Consider the following 24,518-nt stretch of genomic DNA (forward strand, 5'->3'; position numbering starts at 1 on the left):
TCTCTGGCCCAGGAATTGATATCCTTGTTCATGGAGGGCCAGAAGTATTTTCCGGTGACTAACCGGTTTGTTGTCCTGATGCCGGGATGCGCCAAGTCGTGAACTGCGTGGAACACTTCCTTGCGAAAGGTGGCCGGAATGTATGGCCGAAGTCCCTTTTCCGAGTCTTCGCAGCAGAGCGAGAGGTTTGAGCCGAACATGGGCAACTCCCGAAATTTGTATTTGGGGTTGGATTTGAGGCTCTGAAGTGCTGCGGATCCTGCCGCGCCACATATTCCTCGGAGACTTGGGTTCTTAGCAAGAAGAATTGCGAACTCTTAGCCGCGTTCGAGAGAAGAATCCTCCGAAGAATTTTTCGCCCCCTACATGAGGATGGACGATTCCATAGTCTACATAACGACGAAATCTATGAGCGATACCATGACCGTCAGGTTGTGGATAAAATCCGGCTCAATAGGTTGCGGTGGGCGGGTCACTTAATGCGTATGGATGAGGATGATCCCAATCGGAAAGTCTATAAGGGCAATAACTATGGTAGAAAAAGTAGACGAGGCAGACCCTGCTTAAGATGGAGCGATGGGTCAGGACGCCAGACAGCTTTTAGGGATATCGAATTGGTGGACCTCGGCACAAAACCGGTATATCTGGAGTTCCTTATTAAGGCAGGCCTAGACCGGATACCGGTTCTTCCGCCGCTGATGATGATGATGAATGATGGTCTTAGGTGAGCACAGGTGGTTTTAGAAAGCTGTGAAAAGTACATCTAGGTTCGGAAAACTACGAAGGGGATGAATTCCCTAACAAAATATACAATGAAAGACAACTCTCTTTAGTTTTTATTATAGTACATAATTATCCATAATTTCACTTATCATATCAGTCATCCTTTCTCTGTACACCTGATTGCTTTCAAATGCCTTTTTGCAGATTTCAAATTTATCCCGGGTGGCAAATTTTGCAAAATCTGCAGAGTTCTGGTGAATACTGTCAGCAATATCCGGTGGCAGAAGGGTAATATGCGAGAACAAACAGCTTTCTATCAGTCCAGCCAGTTTGAAATATTCAACACTATCGTTAAACTGCTCCTTTGGGATCTCTTCCTCGATGTTGATGTTATGATCCTTCAAAAAATCTTTCATGAACTCGTAATATAATTCCAGCAGGTTATCAAGATAATTTTTCCGAAATGCACTTGTTGTCGGTATGGTTAGAATGGTGAGAACATCCAGCATTGGCGGTGCATAGCGAACTAACTGGAAATCAACTAGCCGGCACTCTATAGGTTTGGGAGAATTGGGATCCTTAGTATCATATCGGAAGAGTAGATTGTTCGCCCATAAGTCTCCATGATTCACCACATTTCGGTATTTGTCCGATTTCCTTGCGAAAATGAAAATCCTATCCAAGGTTTTATTGAATTTTTTGATAAGTATATCCAGATCAGGGGAATCTCTGTACTTTGGAATCAAAGAAATGAAGCTACTAAGAGTTTTAATGGTAAGTTTAACAAAGCCGACCCACGTGCTGTTCTTGTCTTCAGGGTATGCATTTTCCTGCAAACATTGTGGGTAGAGCTCCAATAGGGATTTTTTGCTCCTGCTTTCCAGTATGATAGAAGCTGAATGAATGCTCGCTAATGTTTTGAGTGCAACTTTAAGATGATGGAAGTCCAGAATTGATCCTGGCATCGTGCCCAGACGAAACTGTTTCTCAGCTAAATTTTCAAAAACTAAAATATCGTTTCTAGCCATGAAGCATTTTGCTGCAAATTCCGTTCCCAAGTTGATTCCTTGCAGCCGTGGGAACAGAACTCGGTACACATTCGCTTCTTTGTCGAATACGTTGAAATCCTCTATGTAACTGGTAAGAGATTCGCTAGAGATCGGCATCAACTTTGCAAAGAATTTTAACTTTTCTTCGAAGATACCGTCTTTAGTTTGATGCTTAAGCAAAACGCAAAGGTACTGTTGATGCGAAAGGAACCCTTGGGTGTCATTGGAGAATGGAACAAAATCATAGCCAAGAATTTTTAAACTTTTCTCGTCAAACTCCCGATAATGTCTTTGGACAATTTGGAGCACATCACTGGAGCTAACTTTAACTTCACCGGAGCTACTCATTTCGTGCGAGATGAAAAGAACGACCGAGACTTTGACACTTGAATCTCACAGTAGCAGTGGATAGCAAACTATGGCCTGAAATCCAACTTTTTATATACATAGCGTGGTGTCATCCCTTTGGTTCTAAGTAAATCAAGACCAGTATGGGAGCTAAATCAAATAAGATATATCAAGAATCCGGCTGAGACAGGTGCGTCAATTTTATAAGCTCTTATTAAAAAGTCAACATTATCATAGATAGTAAGTAACTGGCGACACAGCTTAAGCTTAAGATGGTCCATAAAGAAGTGATATAAATATTGCGAAGACACACTTGTTTGCGCTTCTAATAAATTTAAGGTATAAATTTTGATCTTGAACCAATAAATCACAATTGGTGTAATGGAAATTTCTATGAGTGTCCATTGTTGTAGTAAAGCTAGAATAGGAACGAATGGGGTCTTTCCTATAATGTGAAAGCGGCAACAGTAAAAAATATGGTCTTAGATGACTACGTCTACAATTTGTTCAGTCGTGACGTTCTTTTAAGTGCATATTATAAAATTAGAAGGAGATATCTCGCAAGTGAGTACAAATTTTGTTCATGCTTAAAGTTGGATGACCTTAATTTACCTAAAATAATTTTACGTCTCAACAGAGCTGACATGAACAGTAAGTAGTGTAACGAAGCTTTTTGCTTTTTTTCCTGGCTCTTTCTCTTGTTTTCTAATTTTTTTATGGCTGAAATTGAAAATCTTCGAGAAGAGACTGACTGAAAGTTAGTAATGTCACCAAGGAAAGAATTTCTGTAGTCCCAACTTGCATAATCATTATAGTTGGGGAGGTTGGTCCTATACAATCCGTACCATACTAGATTTTTTGTTTAGGAACTTGAGGCAGTCCCTACTCCGCGATCCACTTGCTAGTGGACCGGACCAATTAGGAAGAAACTTTGTTCCACTGTTTTGATCCACGACCCTTTTTATTGTGGAGCAGCACCCAAATTAGCAGAAAAAATAAACGACTAGTGGTTTCGAGTAGGGAAGAGACAAGACAACAGATAACATGTTTGCCTTATCGAAATGGTTAGTAAGCATTGTTTCTCCCCATGAATCAAAGAAATAGAGGTTCCGTCACACGCCGTCCTTAAGAGCCCTTCGCCACTTGTAATTTACATTTTGGGAGACATTTCAATATTCGAGTAACGTTTTTAATGGAAAACATTCGGAGAATGTGGTACGCATTATATGCGGTGCGAAGAGAAATGGAATTTTTTTTTGAGAATTGCGGGGTCCTAAGCCCGCATCAATTTGATACTTACCCTTTTTTTGGTCCACGGACCCCTTGTTTAGGGCTTAGCACCCAAACCAACAGAGGCAAATCGTCAGACGGTGCCTCACCTCTGCTCTGGGAGCAGCGTGACCGAAGCGGCTCGCAGATTTTAAAGATTTTAGGACCCCGCATTTCTCAAAAAAAAATATTTTCACTTCACCTCAGTTCTTTTGGCACTAAGTTTTGTCGTAAAGTATACCAGATGAGTTCGTGTGGCACACGGTTAAACGCTTTCTCTAGATCCAGAAATGCAATGTAAAGAGGGCGATGTTTCTCACGGTGTTTCTCCATGAGTAACCGCGTAGCGTGTATTGCGTCAGTAGTTCCGCAGTTTTTGACAAATCTGGCTTGATTCACGGTTATTTCAACGATTTCGCGAATGTCAAAAATGCGTTCAAAAATCTTGATGGTATGGAAAAGTAACCGGATCGGACGGTAATTTGAACATTCTGCTGGACTACCTTTCTTTTTCCATATGGAACAGTGGTACTTTCTTTCCAGTCAGATGATGTTATTCCTTCCTGAATAACCCGATTAAAGAATTCACTGAGCCACAATGTTGGGTCCCAGCTCTTCGCTTTCCAGAGGTCAGATGCAATGTCGTCAGGTCCTGTGACTTTCCCCGATTTCGTTCGTTTTATTGTTTCCTCGACTTCAGTTACGCTAACAGTTAGGCCCATGAGTGTTTTACGTAGGTACCATGGCGGGGAGACTTAATCCTATGGTCCTCTTCAGACACAGATTGATTTTGTGACCACAATCAGAGCCCCGCTGAGACAAGCAACAACTGTACCAGTCTATACCAAGTGCATGGCTTAGCATTCATACTGGTGGATGCAAGAAGTACCTAAATCTCTACCGAACTATGGAGTACGGCACGGTTGATACGCAACACCACGTCGAGGCCCGAAGGTCTCTTCTCGCTTGAGCATAACCACAACCACCATGAAACTCCCACTAGGGGGCCAACCGCAAATAACCGAGCTGTCCTCACATACAACAGGAGTTCACCCGAAGTATGTGAGTCCAGGGGCTTTTCCGGTTCCCATGGTACCAGTATACCCCTGGTAAGGTTTCGTGACCAATTTGCCACTTCAGATGAGTCCCCGTGCAGACTCGGGTCTGATCGCCCTGATTAGGTCTTTGGAGCATTCGCCTACTGAATCACGGCCGGCAAACCAAATTGATTACAGCGTCTCCCGGTGCCACCACTATGGAGGTTCTCCTCGACCACTTGGTTTTGGTTTGGCCGATAGGGTTGCCGTCCCATCTTCCCCGCCGCCACCTCTGAGCATCAGTTGCGCTGACAGGTGGAACTGGTCCAAATGTCGGCAATGATTGTGGGAGTGGAGGATGAGCAAATTCTTCAGTTGAAATCTGCTCGAAGGATTCTCGCCATCTATCCGTTGTGACTCGACGGTTGATAAGCAAAGTACTGTTCTTGTCATTAATGCAACAGAAGTGTTCGATATCCTGTGTACTTTCGTTACGACTTTTAACAAGTCGATATAGATCTCTCTCGCCATCCCGAGTGTCCAGTTTATAGTAAATATTTTTGTAATGGTTCGCTCGAGTGACAGCGATTGCTTTCTGGTTGGCATTCTTATAAGTTTGCTAATTGGCTTTCTTTTTCTTTTCACGGACCTTCATTTCAACATTATCATTCCAAAGCCAAGTATCTCAGTTGATGTACCGCTTACCCGGCTTGGTGACGTCGAGGGTTGCAGAGACCGCTTTGTGGATCGTGTCTTTCATTTGATTCCACGATTCGTCCACATTCGTAACGGTCGGTAATCGTGTGAGTGAGATCGTTTCTTCTTTCTTCTCAGCAAATCGCCACCATTTAATGCGCGGCGGGCCAGTGTGTTCCTCACGCTGTTTTATCGGTAGCTTAATTCGCAGGACGGCAATCAATGGCCGATGTTCAGGTGCGATGGTCTCATGGGCTTTGCAATCAGTGACAGTGGTAAAATGTCGGCATCTTATGAGAACATAGTCGATTTGCGTTTTACTGTTCCCACTATAAAATATAGGAAGATGAGACAATCGTTTGATGAGCCATGTATTCATCAGTACAAGGTCATGGGTGTCCGCAAAATCGATTATACGTTCGCCACCCTCATTGCGCGTTGCGAACCCCTTTCCCTCATGGCGGCTGTTACCGTCTGCCTTTTCACCCACATGGCCGTCAAGGTCGCCTGCAATGATAATATAATCGTCAGCAGGCACTTGACAAGTCTTTTCATCGAGAAGTTGCCAGAAAGCGTCTTTCTTGGCATCAGGTCGACCTGTCTGTGATGCGTACGCGATGAAGAAGTGAATAGTGGATCAGTTGATATAATGGTGAGCTTCATCGTCAAATCGTCGTTCAACTTCTTTAATGGCATCACGGAAACCCTCTGAGATGGCAATGCCAACACCATATTGAGTGTGTGGGTTACCAAAACAGAGAAGTTAGTAGCCATTTTTACCGCGTTCGCGTTCAATGTCGTAGCTTTTGGCACCAGACTTGCTTGCAGAGCGCAGAAATCAATGGGCCTTTTCCGAAGGGCTCTTGCGAGTTCCTCGGTCGTTTCAGTTAGGGTACCAATATTTAGCGTGCAGACACGTATTTGTTTTGGTCGTTTTGTTCGGACTAACTTGCTTACGTCCTGACGCCGTCCATGCGTCAAGACCCCTTGGCCATTTCTTGACGGGACCGGGGCGATTCCAGCCGCGTAGACTGAGGTGGACGCCGTAGCATTTCTCCGAGGCTTGTGACTCACTCCGATCATCATATTTGTAACGACATTGTATGCATTTTCTTGGTCGGCCTATCGCTTGACCTGTCACCAAGGGAGATTAGCTAGGATTTAGCATAGTGGAATAACTCCAACTATACTCTATTTATCTCTTTCCCTGATCTCAGCATTTTATTTGCCTCAAACCGCCTTATTTACCTGGGCTTGAGACCAGCATACTATGTTGGCATGGCATGGCAGAGTTCACTTCGTAATAAAAGTAATGCATGTAAAGAGCCTGATAATTTCCACTTTGCTATTAAATATATGAATAGCTCCGTGCAGCTTTTATTACCTGAAATTTTGAACATGTTATGCACTTGAAAACGAGAACAGACGTCTGGGTAAGAAATGCCTGTAAATATTTGAGGCGTCTATCACCAGTTTGTTGATCACAATATATGGTAATAATCACTTGGGGAATAGCATCATACCTTGTGGATTCAATTTGGAAGTGATAAAGTATAAAATCTTCCCATGCTAATAATGTCATATGTCATACAAAAATTTTACACAGAACAAAGACAATGTGACCAGGCACCTATTAGCACCCTCGAGAAAAATTTCATCCCAACGTATTTGGGAAGGCTAATATTTAGCAAGAGCAAACCGAATGATTTATTACATCCCCGATGACTGTTGACATTTTTAATTCAAACGGCGCTGGTATTTATCTCCCATTCAGTAGCGCCCTGGGTAGCTTCAGGTAAAGATACTTTTAAAAAAAATGAGTAATCCGGGAGAAATTGCAATCAGTGCTAGTGAAGTTCTTCTGATAGTACAACGTCATTTGCTTGAAAATAACGAAGAGAATCTGGAAGTAATTAGTCATGAGCTGAAACCATTCTCAGCAACGACTCAAGGGTTCTTATCAAATCACCGATATTTGTGTATCGTATTGAAACAAAAGGTCAAGGATCGAGTGATCGGTCACCAACTGAAATTCTTCGCGAAGTTAGCACCGGTGCACAGTGCGGCTTTCCTGAAATATGTAGACGACTTGAATGTGTTCGAAAAAGAGTCAAACAACTATCACTGGCTGATTCCAAGACTAGAGAATATTAATATTGGGACTGTCTTTGCTCCAAAATGCTATTTAGCACGGAATGATATTTTGATCTTTGAGGATCTCACGGACAGTCAATATCGTCTTGGAAATTCAGTAGGCGGCATTCTTGACTACGAACATTTGAAACTTGCTCTGAGAACGCTCGCCTGCATGCACTCAGCATCTATCGTTCTAGAATCGAGAACCGGGAAATCTATAGAGGAACAATATCCAAAATGTACGCAAGAAAACTGTTATCCGGAGGATCCCAATCGGCTGAGGCACACGTTTTACCAACTTGGGGTGGAAACCTTGTCTGCTTTCATTCCCTTGATGCCAGAATATATGGACTCCCCAGATATTTGCAAAATTACAGACAGATTCAACGAACTTATGCAAAAGATATTTAGTTTCGTCCGAACCTCAACAAAATACCGGAACGTATTCTGCCACGGGGATGTCTATGCGAACAACTTGATGTTTCGATATGAAGAGTCATCTGACCAAGGATCAGTACCCATTGATTGCAAGCTAATTGACTATCAGTTTTCCAGATATGCACCACCTGCCTTGGATGCCTTATGCGCTCTGTGCAATTCGACGACCAGGCTGTTCCGCCAAAATAATCTTAACAGTTTGCTAGACGACTATTATGCGGTGTTAGGCTCATTCCTTGCCAATCACAATATCAATATTGAAGATGAATTTCCGAGGGAGGAGTTCGAGGAGACTGCGGAGTACTTCAAATTAGCTGCCCTAATGGAAAGTTGCTTCTTTTCTCATATATCCCTTTTGCCAGAGGAGATAGCTAACGGGATTTGCAATAATTCTGATAACTTCCAGCTATTTTTCAGTGACGATCGTATAAGTATGTGTGTTAAAGCCTTTGAAAATGATAGTAACTATCGTGAACGAATACGTGATACCCTTTCCGATATTATTGATAATTACATTTTAAACGAAAATTGAGACTATAAAGATATGAATTTTATCGTGTAGCCACAATAAATATGAAGTTACGAATCTAGAGGGAGTGTTTTTATGCTTCGTTAACGAGTGCAATGTTTTTGGAGGTATCTATGGCGGTAGGTATTGTAATGAAATTACTTGCATTCTGTTGTCACTATTCTGTCTGTTCTCTTAATTGACTTTTCAAATTTTTATCAGCCTATTTCTGTTCTGCTGTAAGCGCGAGACCATAAGCTTGAGCTATAAAGTGTAACGAACGCAAGCGGAGGGAGGGGGCAAGAAACGAGAATACCGTGGTTGTGAACTTTAATTCATCACGCTTTCAATCTGCGGACTATTTGCGAATAATCGATCGAGAGAATCGAACTTGCTGACCAGTAAGTATACGATGGATTCATATATTCGTCACGAAAGCGTCCTGGTCTGATTAGGTTATTGCATAATACAGCAAGTCCTCGAACGACCTCCTTGCTGTGGCTGCTGGAGAACATCTTCGGGCGGGCCTAGAATGTGTAGGCCCGGGCCGGGAGTAAGCTCATCCATCTGACGAGGATCTCTTTACCTGGTGATCATGTGTTAGGGGGATCTGGCGGGGGATGGACCGAAGCATAAGCCAGGAGATTGACTTCCCTGCACTGGAGAAGTTGCTTACAGGACCCTAAGCCAAGGTGGACATTCTTCCGGACTTTCTCGAGAGCCCAAAACATTGATTCAAATAGAAAAACGATAAAACCGACAATAGGAGAAGAAGTGGTAGAAGTGATAGTAGCCGTCGAGGGTAGATACTAGCCGAAGCACTGCGTTGCTGAAACCAACCGCACGGATCTCCCGGAGCGAGACGGCAGACGTACTAGTGGTTTCCGGCTTGGAATATATTGCCGTCGAGTTGAGTGCAGTGTGTGCCAGCTATAGCACTCCTAGCCCGAAACCTTCGACCTCAGAAGTAAGGACTGGCAAAAATGCCGATCACCGGAAACCGGCTAAAAAGCGGAGGTCCACTAGAGTTCTGCTCAAAACGCAGTACCAGAAGGCCATGCATATTCTGAGCAAGATTGCGAAGAATAAGTGGGTCGGTACTGTCGACGAACGGGATGAAAAGTACCTCGTTAAACACCGGACGATTGTTGAAAAATACAACAGCAAACCCTGGCAGAGGAGCACAAGGCGAAGCCCGCTGCTCTCAACCGCAATCGATCTCAGGACTAGGTCTAACAAAACCCAAATGGATTAGAGTGCGCAAAGGCCTGAACACTAAGCAGCAAGCCACCAACTACGAATCTCATCAGCGACGTGCCCAAGAGACACTTACTTGTAGCGCTGGCGAATGGTAATTCTGCTAAAGGCAAACTAGCGTCGAAGGTGTAGACTATTGTTGAGGTCAGAATGTCGGAGGTGGTCATCTAGCATCCCGCGGACGCCAAAGGCAAACATACGGTATTCATCCACTGCTTTTCAGGATCAGGACCAATTCTCCAAGAACTTTTTCGGTTCGTGCATCATTAAGATCAGCAATGCCTGGGAGGCCATAAACATCAAAGTCATCCTCTACGACGAGATCCTAAGGTAAACGGTCGCCGGCAACTAGTTGTCAAAGATCCGCATAGATAAGGACAAACAGGTCGAATTCCTGCTCCTTGAAATCTCCATGGACCAATGGGCGGTTATCAGGGTGAAGGAACCCCAACCGAACAGTCAAACTTTTCTGCTTCGTATAAATGGAAAGTGCCTGGAGGCACTGGAAGAGGTAGACTACAAAATGCGGTTCGAAGTCAGGAGCGCAAAGGTGAAAGTATTCCGCTCCACAAAACCGGACTTCGACCTAGATCCAGTCTATGCCACCAACGAGCTGTAAAGTGTTGGAGGAGATGAGGATCGACGGTCCGACGGGGACTGACGCTGATCATGCTGATCGTAGCGCAGATAAATTTGCAGCACTCGAAGTGCGCCTAGGCTAATCTGCTTGTTTTACCTAGAGAAAGACATCGACGTCGCACTAGTACAGGAGCTGTGGATCGGAGGCGGCCGAACCATCAAAGGGCTCCAAAAGGAAATATGATAATTTATTTGACTGCACAAAAGACGCTGGTCGGGACAGACCTAGAGCATGTACCCTTGCGAGGAAGAGTTTGCACGCTTTTCTGTGTCCGGAGCTCGGTTGCAGCAGTGCAAGCGGGACCAGAGTACGAGTATATTTCCTCGGCTTACATAGCTCACGACCGATTAGTACCATCAGAAGAACATTTGACAATGCCATAGTAGCAAAGAAGGACAACCTGTTGATAAGCTGCGACGCCAACGCAAGGCGTACGCTTTAGGGCAGCTGGGAAATCAACGAAAGATGTGAATCATTCTTTGATTTTACTATTAATACTAATCCATCGGTGCGTAACAGGGGCACCACATCAACCTGAAGAAGGAGGACTCTCAGTCAGAGCCTTTCTAGGAGGGTATGCAGCTGCCCCAGCAGCCGTGTGAGACTAAAATCCAGGCTCAAATGGCTTAATTCCGGTCATGCTACAGACACAGCAAGAAAGGGTTGTGCTGTGGCTTGTCGAGATTTACCGAAGGTGTATCTATTTGGAATACGTACCACGCGCACGAGTGGTTTTCATACCGAAAGCGGGCAGTTGTGATCATGTGGCTGCGAAAGATTTTCGACCAATTACCTCAGCTTTTTCATTTTGAAGACCCTAGCCCCAAAGAGGGTTACCAAATTACCATCTACGACTGCACTCCTCGTTTAGCGACACTTCAACAGGGACTACGCCCTATCAATTTTTACTTGGCTTAGTATGATTACCCATTGCAATACCTACGCTCTCGTGTCCGGATAGCTGAGTGGTTAGAGCACAAGGTTGTCGTATGAAAGGTCGTGGTTCAACTCCCATTGGTGCCAGTAAAATTTGATGTCGGATACCAGTCGACTCAGCCATGAATGAGTACCTGAGTCAAGTCAGGGTAATAATCCCGGGCGAGCGCAATACTGACCACATTGCCTCCTGCAGGGTACTGTAATCCTGTAGTGTACCTTTATGGTGATGGAATGCTTTAACATACTTGTTAAAGATTGTTGCGCCAACGAATATAATTAATACCTTCGCTCTGCGCCATGCTACTCTAGAATTGAGAAGGGGTAAGTTTTCTTAAGGACGAGGAGGAATAGAGGCACATATTTCTATCACGTAAGATGCATAAGAAGAATTATAATTCGAGATCTCAAGCTCGCTCGGTCTGGGAATATCGTGTGTAAGCAATTCCGAACAGTGCAATAAGAGCTAGAAGACGAACGGGCGTATCTGAGTTCAGTATATTGTCATCAAGCCAGGTTTCAGAAATACAAACTATTATACATGATGTTACTGAGCCATAGATCGCGGATAGGGTGAAGCTTGGTTCTAAAACCTTTTACATTTTGATAAAACGGACGGACAGTGAATACAGAACGAGTTATCGACAAGGCAGACGGGGTGGCCTGGAGTTCTCACATACACTTCTGCTGGTGCTACCAAAGACGCTCTCAAAATGGATTAAGAGGAGCTGAAAGGGAAATCTAAATTCCTCGCACTTTTCTAAAATGAACGACTGAGTGCTGATGTGGTTAACGCAGGAGAATTCAGAGCTAGCCTCCTCTGTGTCGATCAAGCTTGTTCCTTATTGTATTCCCGGATTATTTAAGCTATTGTATTTGCAGGCAAAGGGACTAATACACTGAAGTGAAGACGAGGGTCTTTATTCGGAATAGTTACGGTCATCTCCTTCTTCCACATACTGCGAAAGATCTCAGGTTGCCAGTATTTCCGGATAAACACAACTATGCAGTGGCTGCAGGGGCTGCACTGATAATTTCTGTAAGCAAACCATCAAGCCAACCGGCTTCACCTTATTGGCAAGCATGGTTTCACTGGTATGTGGAGAAGCAATTTGTATGATGACCTCATTCTGATCAGATTCTGATTCCATTCTGATTTCACTCTGATCTGATTCTGATCTGATTGTGATCAGATTATGATCAGATTCCGATTTGGGTTTGATCTGAGTCTGATCTGATTCTGATCTGATTCTGATCTGATGCTGATCTGATTCTGATCTGATTCTGATCTGATCTGATTCTGATCTGATTCTGATCTGATTCTGATCTGATTCTGATCTGATTCTGATCTGATTCTGATCTGATTCTGATCTGATTCTGATCTGATTCTGATCTGATTCTGATCTGATTCTGATCTGATTCTGATCTGATTCTGATCTGATTCTGATCTGATTCTGATCTGATTCTGATCTGATTCTGATCTGATTCTGATCTGATTCTGATCTGATTCTGATCTGATTCTGATCTGATTCTGATCTGATTTTGATCTGATTGTGATCTGATTTTGATCTGATTTTGATCTGACGCTGATCAGATTCTGAACCCTTTCAAGGCCGATATCAACGCTCGTCTTTTTACGCACATCCAGAAGACAATTTCCATACTTACAAATCAACTGCTGATGATTGCTCGTACAGTGCGGGCAGGGCACTAGCCGCAGGGGTGGAATAATGTGACACCAATGTTGGGTCGGTGGAAGCTGCGGAAAGTATTTGAAAATTTCCGCTTCCAGTTAGTATCCTCTTTTCGAGCATATTTTGAAGAACTGAAAGGGAGACTTGTAGGCTGTGCAAAGTCCTTAATAAGAAAACCGGATTATACTTTCATGAATTCCAGAATTGAGTCTATACAGACTCTCTTGGAAGTACATGACCCGGGGGAAAGGTCTCAGAAGTGGGAGGAAGAAAATTTGCAGTTTCAGGAAACCTTCCGACAAGAAGGTGTTGCAAGAAGGATTGGGACACTGCGAGAGCGGTTGTTACGAATGAAAAGGCGAGAACTGCTCCACTTCTATTTGAACACCTGGCATGGATAACATCCACCAGCCATACTAACGGAGAGAATAGAGCACTTGAGCGACTTCTAAGAAATATTTTTCGTGGATGTCTTGCTTTGGGCTACGTGCCTCCGTCTTGGCAGAAGGTGAAGGTGGTCTTCTACCTAAGCCTAGGGAAAGATGACTATTTAAATCCAAAGAACTTCAGGCAAATCAGCTTAACACCATTTTCGTGTCTGGAGAGACTGGTTGAGCGTTACATTCGCGAGAAAGCGCTAAAGTCACACCTACTAAATGAAGACCAAACTTGCTTACCAGCGTGGAAAGTCGTGTCAGTTTGTTCTTTAGTCTTTGGTTTCAAAGATAGAGGACGCAACTCTGAAAGACGAGTATGCAATGGGGTGTTCGTGGATATTGAAAGGTCGTTTGACTGTGCGTCCTTCCAAAACCTCTGTGATGCCGCCAGAGAGCATGGTGTTGATGAAACTTTAATTAAGTGTATCTACGCTATGCTAACACCGAGTTTGGTGTGTGCTGAATTGAGTTTTGATCGCTACTTAACAGCGGAAGCGACGAAAGAGATCAGGCATTTGATAAAATAAAATGGCGAAATCTATCATGACGTGACGACCCCGCTTGTGAGCGGGACAAAGATGTAGTATGACTATCAATTACTTGAGACAGCCATGAGTGTGTGCTAATTAAATGCGGGTAGTTTTCAATAGGATGGACATGTGTGTACATTAATACCAGTGGTTACTTTAAGTACTTACATGTATGCTTTTATGAACGGGGTGAAGTGGAAATAGGTGAAGATGTGTCAGATTAATTCAGATGGGTAACGTTTGCTTATTTGGTGTGAAAACAATATTCATGGCTTTAATTTGTATGTCCATATGTACATAGTATAGCCATAAGTTCTGTCAGTAGATGCGTATACCGAGAAATGTTAAGCTGTCGAAATTGATAACACTGCGCACGGAGAGTACCTAACCATACCCCACTTCCGTCAGACTTTCAGGTTCCGAAGGTCAGTAATGCGTGAACGACAACACGATGAAGTTTGGTAACTAAGTAAAAAAAATCGCGATTATTGCGTTGCATCAAAGTGGGAAGACGCCGAAAAAAAATTATAGTTTGTTAAAAAAGCTGTCAGTAAACGAACGATTCGTTTTTGGGACATTAGCTTGATACCGCAAAGTAACTGATGTGGTTGACAGGCCGCGGGAGAGGCGCCCGCGCTCCGTGCGGTGCCCGAATGTCGTGCATGCTGTTCGTGAGTGTGTTCGTCCTAATCCTCTCCGCAAGTAGAATCGAATGTCGGCGGAAATGGGCGTTTCACTTTGTGTCAGATATACCGAGTAGTCTCAAGAGAACCCCTGAGCCGGTTTACAATGACCAACTGTATCATAAGCAGCTGCGTAGGAAACTGCAAGTTGCTTTCAAGCATACGAAAGAAAATTTGATTTGATGATACTGAAAGATACGCGAAGTTCTAGTAAACTGGATTCTATCTTCCGAGGTCCGTACAAGGTTGTCAATATCCATTCTCCTGAAAATATATCCATTCTAGTGAATGGGAAGTTGCGAAGAGTTCACGTGAACAGAGTTAGAATTTTTAATGCCTAGAAGGTCAAATGAATAATTAGGTGTTCTTGACTAAGTGAACGGGCAGTTTTCTCAAATAGGCAAGCGAGCGGACTGGCGACGGGTGCTGCAATTGCGGTGAATAAGTATAATCGTTTCCCATTTGTATAAAAGCCTTTTTAGGCGACCGAATTGACTTTCTTTCTCTCTTTGCTGGCATCAGCTGCTGCTACTCCCACCATTAGTGTAAGATTTGCAGTAGTTAGTAGTACATAAGTGGGGAAAAGAAAAGATAAAAAAAAAGAAGAGACAAATATTGTACAATAGTTAGTGGTAGATGGTAGTGGGAAAGAACATGAAGTTTGTAAAATTAGGAATAACAACTGTTAGAAATAAGGCAACATGCATATTGCTGTTAGGTAGTGGACATTGGTTTGCGGCGGAATGCTACAGGTGAAGCAGGTCGAGCCTACAGGATCCCTGTTTGAGGAGATAGGGTGCTTGCATTTTTTCATCTTGACGAAAATCCAACTAGGGGATACAAGCGAATCGTGGGAAATGGTGGCAAACATCTTTAAGAATGCAGACAGGCTATGTGCACAGCTGAATGGAATTGACGCGAGGTGTGGAGTTCTCGCAGCAACCATACATCGCTGGCTGGATGAAGGGGAAAGCGAAAGGAGGCAATTTCTCCACGTGGCAACAGAAACCCCTCGGCGTGGGAGGCGATCTTTCTTTGATGGTATTGGGAGGCTTAACAAGACTCTCTTTGGTACTATGGATTTCACAGATGAGAAGCGAATTAATGACGGGCTGGCAGAGTTGGATGACAAGGGGAATCGGACTTTCGATTTACTGGAGGACCTTGGGATGGAATAATTAAAATCAGCACACCTAATTACTGGCTCTTTATTCTGAGGAAGGTAGTGGCACTTACGCTCCTCTGCTCGGATGGGCAAGGAGAAGATAGCACCCTCAGCGGAATGGCAGTGTTGGTACTTCGAGAGCGGTGCGTTTTGCGGGCGGACGGGTTTCGCTTGACGTCGCAAGATGTGGTAAAGAAAGAGGTGTTCATTCATACGGGTCAATGCTGTGACGTGATTCAACCGTTGCCAGAAGAGATTCGTGAGCCCGTGCGACTTAACGAAACAAGGCCCTTGGACGTACTGAGCACCGAAGAACTAGGTGAGCGGTGGCGCCGAAGGATTAGGTTGGGCGTTAGAGGAGCTAGCAAAACGAGTTAAGGAGGAGGAATTCGTTCGACAACATCAGGCAGCGGGGAGACTGCATATATACACATCAGCAGGGACACTAGGTATTATGTTCGTTATTATTATTGCAGTGGCGTTGATGGCATATGTCAGGCGGAGGAGGACAGCAGGATGAGATCAAGCGATTAAGTCAAATGCAGAAAAAGTGACGTCTTCGATCGACAGCCAGCAAGCAGATATACTAAGAAAAGGAACAATAAAAATTCCGATTCTACCACCTTTGCCGTTGGACATACACACAAGCAGCATATAAAAAGAGGGATTAGCATCATTTAGGGTGCCAGGCTTTATCAGGGAAAAATAGTGCGGAATGTCAGCAACATCCATCTCGACGAGAAATAGCTTCACACAGCGATATTGGACACTGTCCGCAGAAATCATCGGCATGTTGATCATTGTTTAAGTTAAGCTAAGTGAACTGTAATTATATAATATTAATAGGAAAACTATCTATTTCATATATATTGTTTGGGGTAAAAGGCATTGTAGCGAGTAAGGGAAAGTCGCACCGCATCCTTGAAGAACTACTGTGCCCCTTTTACTGGTTATAGTGTACCTATTGATCATAGTATCTCAAGCAGGCCTATAACTGATAGGAACTTTAGTATGTTGCCTACTTCCAGATCTTTCTTTCTTTGGTATTAAGTGTTCTCCCAGATGCCTCGACCTACTTTGCACAAGTGCCGGACACTGTCCCAGAACGTGTATAGAGGTTTCGTCCTCTTCCTCACAAAACCTGCAGGCAGTGTCCGTAGATATCCCTAGCTTCCCTAGGTGATAGTTCAGCCAAAAATGACCAGCGAGAATTACCACTATGATTCGGAGGTTCTTTTTAGTGAGGTTTAAGCAATCCTTTGTGCGCATGGGTTCGTATAAGCATCCCGGAATGCTCTATCCCTGGTAGGCCCGCCCAGTATAGTTCCCTCAACCGTTTCTCTTCATTTCTTAGATTCATAGCCATGAAACCGTTTCCGATTCCACAGAAGGGTTCTGACCCGTGTAACGGCGTCCCTGCTCCCTTTTTGGCTAGTTCGTCCGCTGCTTCGTTGCCTTCCAACCCAGCATGGCCTGGAACCCAAAGTATCCAGACCTTGTTGGACGAGCCGAGTGAATTCAGTCTCTCAAGGCATTCCCATACCAGTTTAAAGTTCACCTGGTTGGACCTAAGTGCCTTGATCGCTGCTTGGCTATCGGTAAGAATAGCTATGTTCTGCCCCCTGTAGTTCCTTTGCAGATTAAAGGAGGCACATTTGTCTATAGCGTATATTTCCGCCTGGAATATGCTAGTGTACCTGCCCATTGGCTCAAAGTACATTTTCCTTGGACGAATGACACCGGCACCCGTTTCCTCTGCTGTCACTAATCAGTTGCTGGTTTAAGACGTATGTCGCAGCCACGCTTTCCCAGTTTGCCTTGTTACTCCAACGTGTTTCAAACTTCTTATCGAAGTGAAACCTCGTTGTCATGTTATCCCTTGGTATCAGTAATTCGGGATACCGTCTAGAAAGAGTATCAATCTTCCTTCGATTTAGGCAGCTCCCCGCCTCACTCATACTACCGTACCTACCATCCTGAATATTGATCTCCTTGCCTGCATCTGTATGTGCAGATGGAGAGGGGTTGATAATATATAGAAATTGCAGTAAAATTAAGTTAGTAGTATCATTTAGCAGGCCAAGATTGACTCGGGGCAATTGTGAGGTCGCTCTCAGGGATAGCTTCATCTAAGTTGGGAGGGATGAGGTGACTCATTGAGCGCGAAAGGGAAGTGTGTAACCGATATTTTAATGGAAAGTGTAAGCTTTGTATTACAATATGCGGAACATACTTGTCGGTCAGTATTGTGTTGTAGAATGCTGAGTGTTTGCATAACAACACTGAAATGTAAGAAGGGTAATAAATTTAATTAAGCAACGGAAATAAAATGTTTTAGTGATTAAAAGAAGTGGATAGTGAAAGTGGAGGTTACGACAGTATGAATCATATTTTACAAGAAGATCTCGGTGTCGGTGAGTACCGGCGTTGCGTTAGTCATACGTTACCGTCGAAACTGAAGGAAATACGGCGAACTCGGTGTCCTGCTCTCCTGGAACGATTTCTCCGTTAAAAATATCGCAAAATTCTATTTTCGGATGAAAAAATGTTTACCATCGAGGAAAAATTCAACCGACAAATGATCGAATATATTCTCACCATTGTTACGAAACCTTCTTTCTTCTTTTTCTTCAGCCTTTGTCCCGTTCACAAGCGGGGTCGGCTCGTCGTGATCGGCTTCGCCATTTGGCTCTATCGAATGCCTGATCTGGGTGCAATCTCGAGGCTTTCAAATCCCCATCCAGCGTATCAAGCCACCGTTGCTTAGGTCTGCCTTTTGGTCGTTTACCATCGACTTCGATGTTCAGACCAATCTTTGCAAGTGAATTCTCGTTTGCACGAATTGCGTGACCATACCATCGAAGACGCCTCTCACGCAACTTTTCCACGATCGGTGCAACCCCATAACGATCGCGGATATCCTCATTTCGGATGTGATCTAAACGTGTGACGCCACTAGTCCAACGCAACATCTTCGTCTCCATTACCGCGAGACGCCGTTCATTGTCTTTTATGGTCGGCCAACACTCAGAACCATAGAGAGCGACTGGACGGACGACATTGCGGTAAATTTTAGATTTGAGACGTTCGTTGATACGTCGATCACAAAGGACACCAGTTGTGGAACGCCACTTCATCCAGGTTGCGTTAATGCGTGAAGCAATTTCATAGCGCAGCTCTCCATTGGCTGATAGCGTTGACCCGAGGTATTTAAATCGCTCAGATCTGGGCAGATCACTGCCGCTGACAGTGATTGTGCCTGTTTCATGGGGATCGGTCGTCAAAAATTCAGTTTTGTTTAAATTCAATCTGAGACCGTGTTGCATGAGGCGATCATTCCATTTTTGAACAAGTTGCTCGAGATCATTTTTGCTATCAGATGCTAGGAAAACATCATCTGCATAAAGCAGTGTGTAGGGCGCTGGACTTTGGATATTCCGTGTGACGGTGTCCATAACAAGGACAAAGAGGAGTGGTGAGAGGGCACTTCCTTGATGAACTCCAACAGAGACACGAAGCGGTTTTGATACACCCGCCATACTTCGAACTTTACTTTTCGGATCGTGGTAGAGCAATTGAACCCAGCGCACGAGTTCTTCTGGCACGAAGTGTTGTCGTAAAGCATACCAGATGAGTTCGTGTGGTACACGGTCAAACGCTTTCTCTAGATCCAGAAAGGCAATGTAAAGAGGGCGATTCTTCTCACGGTGTTTCTCCATGAGTAACCGCGCAGCGTGTATTGCGTCAGTAGTTCCGCAGTTCTTGACAAATCCGGCTTGATTCACGGTTATTTCAACGGTTTCGCGAATACGGTTGTCAAGAATGCGTTCAAAAATCTTCATGGTATGGGAAAGTAACCGGATCGGACGGTAATTTGAACATTCTGCTGGACTACCTTTCTTTTTCCATATTGGAACGGTGGTACTTTCTTGCCAGTCAGATGGTGTTCTTCTTTCCTGAATAACCCGGTTAAAGAATTCACTCAGCCACGGTGTTGGGTCCCAGCTCTTTGCTTTCCAGAGCTCAGATGCGATGTCGTCAGGTCCTGTTGCTTTCCCCGATTTCATTTGTTTTATTGCCTCCTCGACTTCAGTTGCGCTGACTGGTGGAACTGCTCCAAATGTCGGCAATGATTGTGGAAGTGGAGGATGAGCAAATTCTTCAGTTGAAATCTGCTCGAAGTATTCTCGCCATCTATCCGTCGCGGCTCGACGATCAGTAAGCAAAGTACCGTTCTTGTCATTAACACAACAGAAGTGTTCGATATCCTGTGTGCGTTCATCACGGCTTTTAGCAAGTCGGTACAGATCTCTCTCGCCATCCCGAGTGTCTAGTTTATCGTAAAGATTTTTGAAATGGTTCGCTCGGGTGACAGCGACCGCTTTCTTTGCTTCCCGGTTGGCATTCTTATAAATTTGCCAATTAGCAGGCGTTTTATCGTCGAGAAATTTGTGGTAGAGGCGTTTCTTTTCGCGGACCTTCATTTCAACATCATCATTCCAAAGCCAAGTATCTCGGTTGATGTACCGCTTACCCGGCTTGGTGACCCCGAGGGTTGCAGAGGCCGCTTTGTGGATCGTGTCTTTCATTTGGTTCCATGATTCTTCCACATTCGTAATGGTTGGCAATCGTATGAGTGAGACCATTTCTTCGTTCTTCTCACCAAATCGCCACCATTTAATGCGCGGCGGGCCAGTGCGTTCCTCACGCCGTTTTATCGGTGGCTTAATTCGCAGGACAGCAATCAACGGCCGATGTTGAGGTGCGATGGTCTCATAGGGAACGACTTTGCAATCAGTGACAGTGGTAAAATGTTGACGTCTTATGAGAATATAGTCGATTTGCGTTTTATTGTTCCCACTATAAAATGTGGGAAGATGAGACAATCGTTTGATGAACCATGTATTCATAAGTACAAGGTCATGGGTGTCCGCAAAATCGATTATACGCTCGCCACCTTCGTTGCGCGCTCCGAACCCCTTTCCCCCATGGCACCTGTTACCGTCTGCCTTTTCACCCACATGACCATTAAGGTCGCCGGCAATGATTATGTAATCGTCAGCAGGCACGTGACAAGTCTTTTCATCGAGAAGTTGCCAGAAGGCATCTTTCTCGGCATCAGGTCGGCCTGTCTGTGGTGCATACGCGGTGAAGAAGTGAATAGTGCGGTCAGCTGATATAATGGTGAGCTTCATCAGCCGATCATCAAATCGTTCGACTTCTTTAATGGCATCACGGAAACCCTCTGAGATGGCAATGCCAACACCATATTGAGTGTGTGGGTTACCAAAATAGAGAAGTTTGTAGCCATTTTTACCGCGTTCGCGTTCAATGTCGCAGCTTTTGGAACCAGACCATCGGGTTTCTTGCAAAGCGCAGATGTCAATGCACCTTTTCCGAAGGGCTCTTGCGAGTTCCTCGGTCTTTCCAGTTAGGGTACCAACATTTAGCGTGCAGACACGTATTTGTTTTGTTCGTTGTGTGCGGACTAACTTGCTTACGTCCTGACGCCGTCCATGCGTCAAGAACCCTTGCCCATTTCTCGACAGGACCGGGGCCCGTCCTGCCGCGTCGACTGAGGTGGACGCCCTAGCATTTCTCCGAGGCCTGTGACTTAATCCGATCATCATGTTTGTAACGACATTCTATGCATTTTCTTGGTCGACCTGTCGCGGGGCCTGTCACCAAGAGAGATCAGGTAGGATTTAGCATAGTAGAATAACTCCAACTATACTCTATTTATCTCTTTCCCTGATCTCAGCATTTTATTTTTGTTTTACTGGGGATAGTACAGAGTACGTTGCCTCAAACCCTCCTCCTTTACCTGGGCTTGGGACCAGCATGCTATGTTAATAGCATGGCGGAGTTCCATTGTTACGAAACCTAAGCAAATGTTCCGCGAGTTCAACGTCATGATCATCTGACTTCTGTCATGGTCTGGTGGGGCGTCTCATATCACGGAGTAACTGATATTCATTTCTACGAATCCAACGTCAAAACCAATGCGAGCGTGTACGAAAAGATTTTAGAGGATGTACTCGAGCCATTGAGTGAATCTTCATTCGCTGGAAAGACGTGGTGCTTCCAGCAGGACTCGGCCTCCGCTCACAAAGTCAAGATAATTCAGCAGTGGTTAGCGGCGCATGTTCCTGACTTCATAACCGCGGATGAATAGGCTTCAGGCAGCCCAGATTTGAATCCTCTGGACTACAGCCTTTGGGCTGAATTAGAGGAGACTGCCTGCGATTGAGCTTAAACCGATTTGGAGGCCGGCATCGTGCGTAAAGCTCGAGAAATATTGCTTCATACCGTGCGTGAAGCGATCGATGCATGCCCTCACAGACTTCGGAGTTTAGCAATCAGTGAAGGAATAGTTTGCACTTTTAGCTATGGACGAATGGAAAACTTAGAGGGTTCCTCACATAAGATGAACACAAAACCGAAGCACCCAGCTTCTGGTATTCCCACTTGTTTTTAAACGGGCTTGGAACCATCTTTGTTGAGAAATCGGTAATTTTTTGGAGAATGTCTTTAATTAATGAAAGGGTAAATAGACTGGGACAATTGTAGGTAGTGTTCAATTGCTAGGGTGCTTTGTACATCGGTTGCATTGTAACTAGTTAAATCCGTGATAATAAAGATATTTGAGTAAATCTCGGTAAATTGGTGCTAATAATTTGTGAACGGAAATGTATGCTTACAATTAGACTTAATTTCTATTACAATTGAACTATTACTAAAAGCGAAAAGGTCTTCGCCCTTCAAAACGGTGCTCTCCATGTAAGTCTAACGGTATTTTCCAACATTATGGAGCCTTTCGAGGTTTGAGCAATACATTTCAGTCAATTGTCGTATCTCCCCGCGATCATGAGTTTTAATTTGTTTAGTGAAAATTGTAACAAAAGTCTTTTAAGTGAGTCTGAATGTCTTGAAATTACCCGAAAATCCAATGTCCCTGGCTTGGTGGTGTACCACTGTTTAGAATATAAATCAGAAAATGTTATGGGATTTTTAGGAGAGTATATGAATCTGCGAATAGCCACGACCGTTGTAAGTAATTCCGACTCCAGATAATATCAGAACGGTTCAGTGAGATGTTTTCTTCCCAAAGGATGGTACTGTTTTCAGTCAGCATAGATACTTCGTTAAATCGTTACCGGTTCTAAAGGGAGAGGAACAATCCATCGAGGACATTTTCCAAAAGGAGTGTAATATTTACAAGGAAGTCCTGAGCAAATTAGAAAAATATAGTAAGTAACATTCACGTAAGCAGGAGCACGGAATAGTGTAAGTGCTTCATAGTTCCGTAATCTGCCTCATACTCTTCCGAAATGCATATAGATAGAAGGTCACATGAATTTTACAATTAATTCGCAACATATATTCTGCAAACAGCTAGAATAAAATGGAAACCGAATTTCTATCTGTCGCGCTCGAATTTGATAGTGTTGGAGGATTTACTATATTCAGGGCAGGAGCATGTACCTGACGTCCTCGAATTGAATGTCAACCACATGAAGAGAATAATGGAAAGCTTAGCTGCTATGCATGCTGCCAGCATAGTTCACGAAACTAGGACTGCTGAAAATTTAGGAGAAAAGTACAGGCCGCTGCTTTTCGAAACGACAGTGCGACAGGATGTTGAGTGGTTCACCACTGGTATTAAAGTGAGTTTTCCCTCTGATTTCGCATTATTTCATCTTTTCCCTAATTTGATCCTTTTCCTTCTTAGTGCCTGTTAGACATTGCAAAAGTACATCCAAAATTTCAATCACGGGAGCATCAAGAATTCATCATTAACGACTTCGAAACTATGCTAGACCCAGTCTATGAAATGGTCAACGAGTCGCAAAGGTACAGAAATGTGATATGCCATCGGGATACCTGGCGTAATAATCTCATGTTTGTCTTTGAAAATGAGGACTTTATGAATCCCTTGTCATGTACATTTGTGGACTTCCAGTTCTGCCGTTACAGTCCGCCAGCAATAGATGTTCTCCTCTCTATTTACCTGAATCTGAGCAAAGCAAAGCGTCAATTGCACGAGCAAGAATGCCTCAAGTGGTACCACCACTGCCTCACTAAAGAACTGGCTTATTTCGAAATTGATATCGATGACCAAATACCATGGGAGGCTTTCCTGAAATCATGTGAACAATTTAAACTTCTGCCCGTTTTGTACAACGGACTGGCCGCGACAGTTATACGAGCACCGAAGGCGGCCCTTCTGGAGATTAAAAATAGTGACCCGGATATGTATAGGAAGTTCCGGACAGTGGATAGAAGTGATGTCATTTTGGAAATAATGGATCGGGATGAGGCTTTCAAAAATTACATGCTTGAAGCAGTTGAGGAGTTGTTAGATGAACTACTCACAAGAAAGTCACTGAGAAGAGCCAACGAATCCAAAGAAAACACCCTTTAAATGTTTCTTGAAAAAAATTATTTATTTCTAATAAAATTATTTATTTTGCGATTTGAGTGCGAGAGTGTAGGATTTCTATCACTAAAACTACCTCGTCAAATTACGACCGTGATTTCCCCATCCAGCAGAATCCTTTGCAAATGTAAGTTTGGCATTTATAGGGAGAAGACCCTGTGGTCAATTACTAATATCTTGGTTGGGTTTGCTGGGAAACTAGCTATGCCTTAAAACCACATACCCTTAGGCAGTTGGTCCTTTATGATAGTAAGTTGTTTGACTTCACTCCTGTCAGTCGTCTCGTAATACTAGAGATATCTGTCAATTTTTGGAGTTCTACGCAGATCCTCATTCCTAATGTACCAGAGAGGGTCTGCTATGTTGTATATTGTTTGTAGAAGTTTTTATGACTTTTTAATTTAATACCTTGAGTGCCATATCTAAACATTTATGATGACTTTACCCGGATTCTCTTTTTTGTTTGGGAAGTATCACGAACTCCGTTGAGTCGAGAAGAAAAAGGAACCCTGGGAGTACAAACAATCCTATG

At 43.9% G+C, this 24,518-nt stretch overlaps 2 protein-coding genes across 2 annotated transcripts; one reads left to right on the plus strand and one right to left on the minus strand.

Moving 5' to 3' along the window:
* Nucleotides 1-813: 813 nt before the first annotated feature.
* LOC119646796 lies at nt 814-2,194 on the minus strand. The gene has a single exon (XM_038047385.1). It carries the CDS (start codon nt 2,118-2,120, stop codon nt 840-842), a length of 1,281 nt encoding a protein of 426 aa, XP_037903313.1. The 5' UTR covers nt 2,121-2,194; the 3' UTR covers nt 814-839.
* Nucleotides 2,195-6,907: 4,713 nt separating this feature from the next.
* On the plus strand, nt 6,908-24,022 carry LOC119646425. Its single transcript, XM_038046872.1, has 5 exons — nt 6,908-8,226; nt 22,376-22,596; nt 22,658-22,796; nt 22,942-23,213; nt 23,279-24,022. The coding sequence occupies exons 1-5, from the start codon at nt 6,939-6,941 to the stop codon at nt 23,969-23,971; spliced, it is 2,613 nt and encodes an 870-aa protein (XP_037902800.1). The 5' UTR covers nt 6,908-6,938; the 3' UTR covers nt 23,972-24,022.
* Nucleotides 24,023-24,518: the final 496 nt, after the last annotated feature.

This window comes from Hermetia illucens, chromosome 1 (genome assembly GCF_905115235.1).
Source record: "Hermetia illucens chromosome 1, iHerIll2.2.curated.20191125, whole genome shotgun sequence".
NCBI classification, from domain to species: Eukaryota; Metazoa; Arthropoda; class Insecta; order Diptera; family Stratiomyidae; genus Hermetia; species Hermetia illucens.

Coding starts and splice junctions, on each gene's coding strand:
- LOC119646796 (XM_038047385.1), bottom strand. CDS start 2,120: ATGAGTAGCTCCGGTGAAGTTAAAGTTAGCTCCAGTGATGTGCTCCAA.
- LOC119646425 (XM_038046872.1), top strand. CDS start 6,939: ATGAGTAATCCGGGAGAAATTGCAATCAGTGCTAGTGAAGTTCTTCTG. Junction 22,797..22,941: donor GAGCAAATTAGAAAAATATA/GTAAGTAACATT, acceptor TTCTGCAAACAG/CTAGAATAAAATGGAAACCG. Junction 23,214..23,278: donor GGTTCACCACTGGTATTAAA/GTGAGTTTTCCC, acceptor TTTCCTTCTTAG/TGCCTGTTAGACATTGCAAA.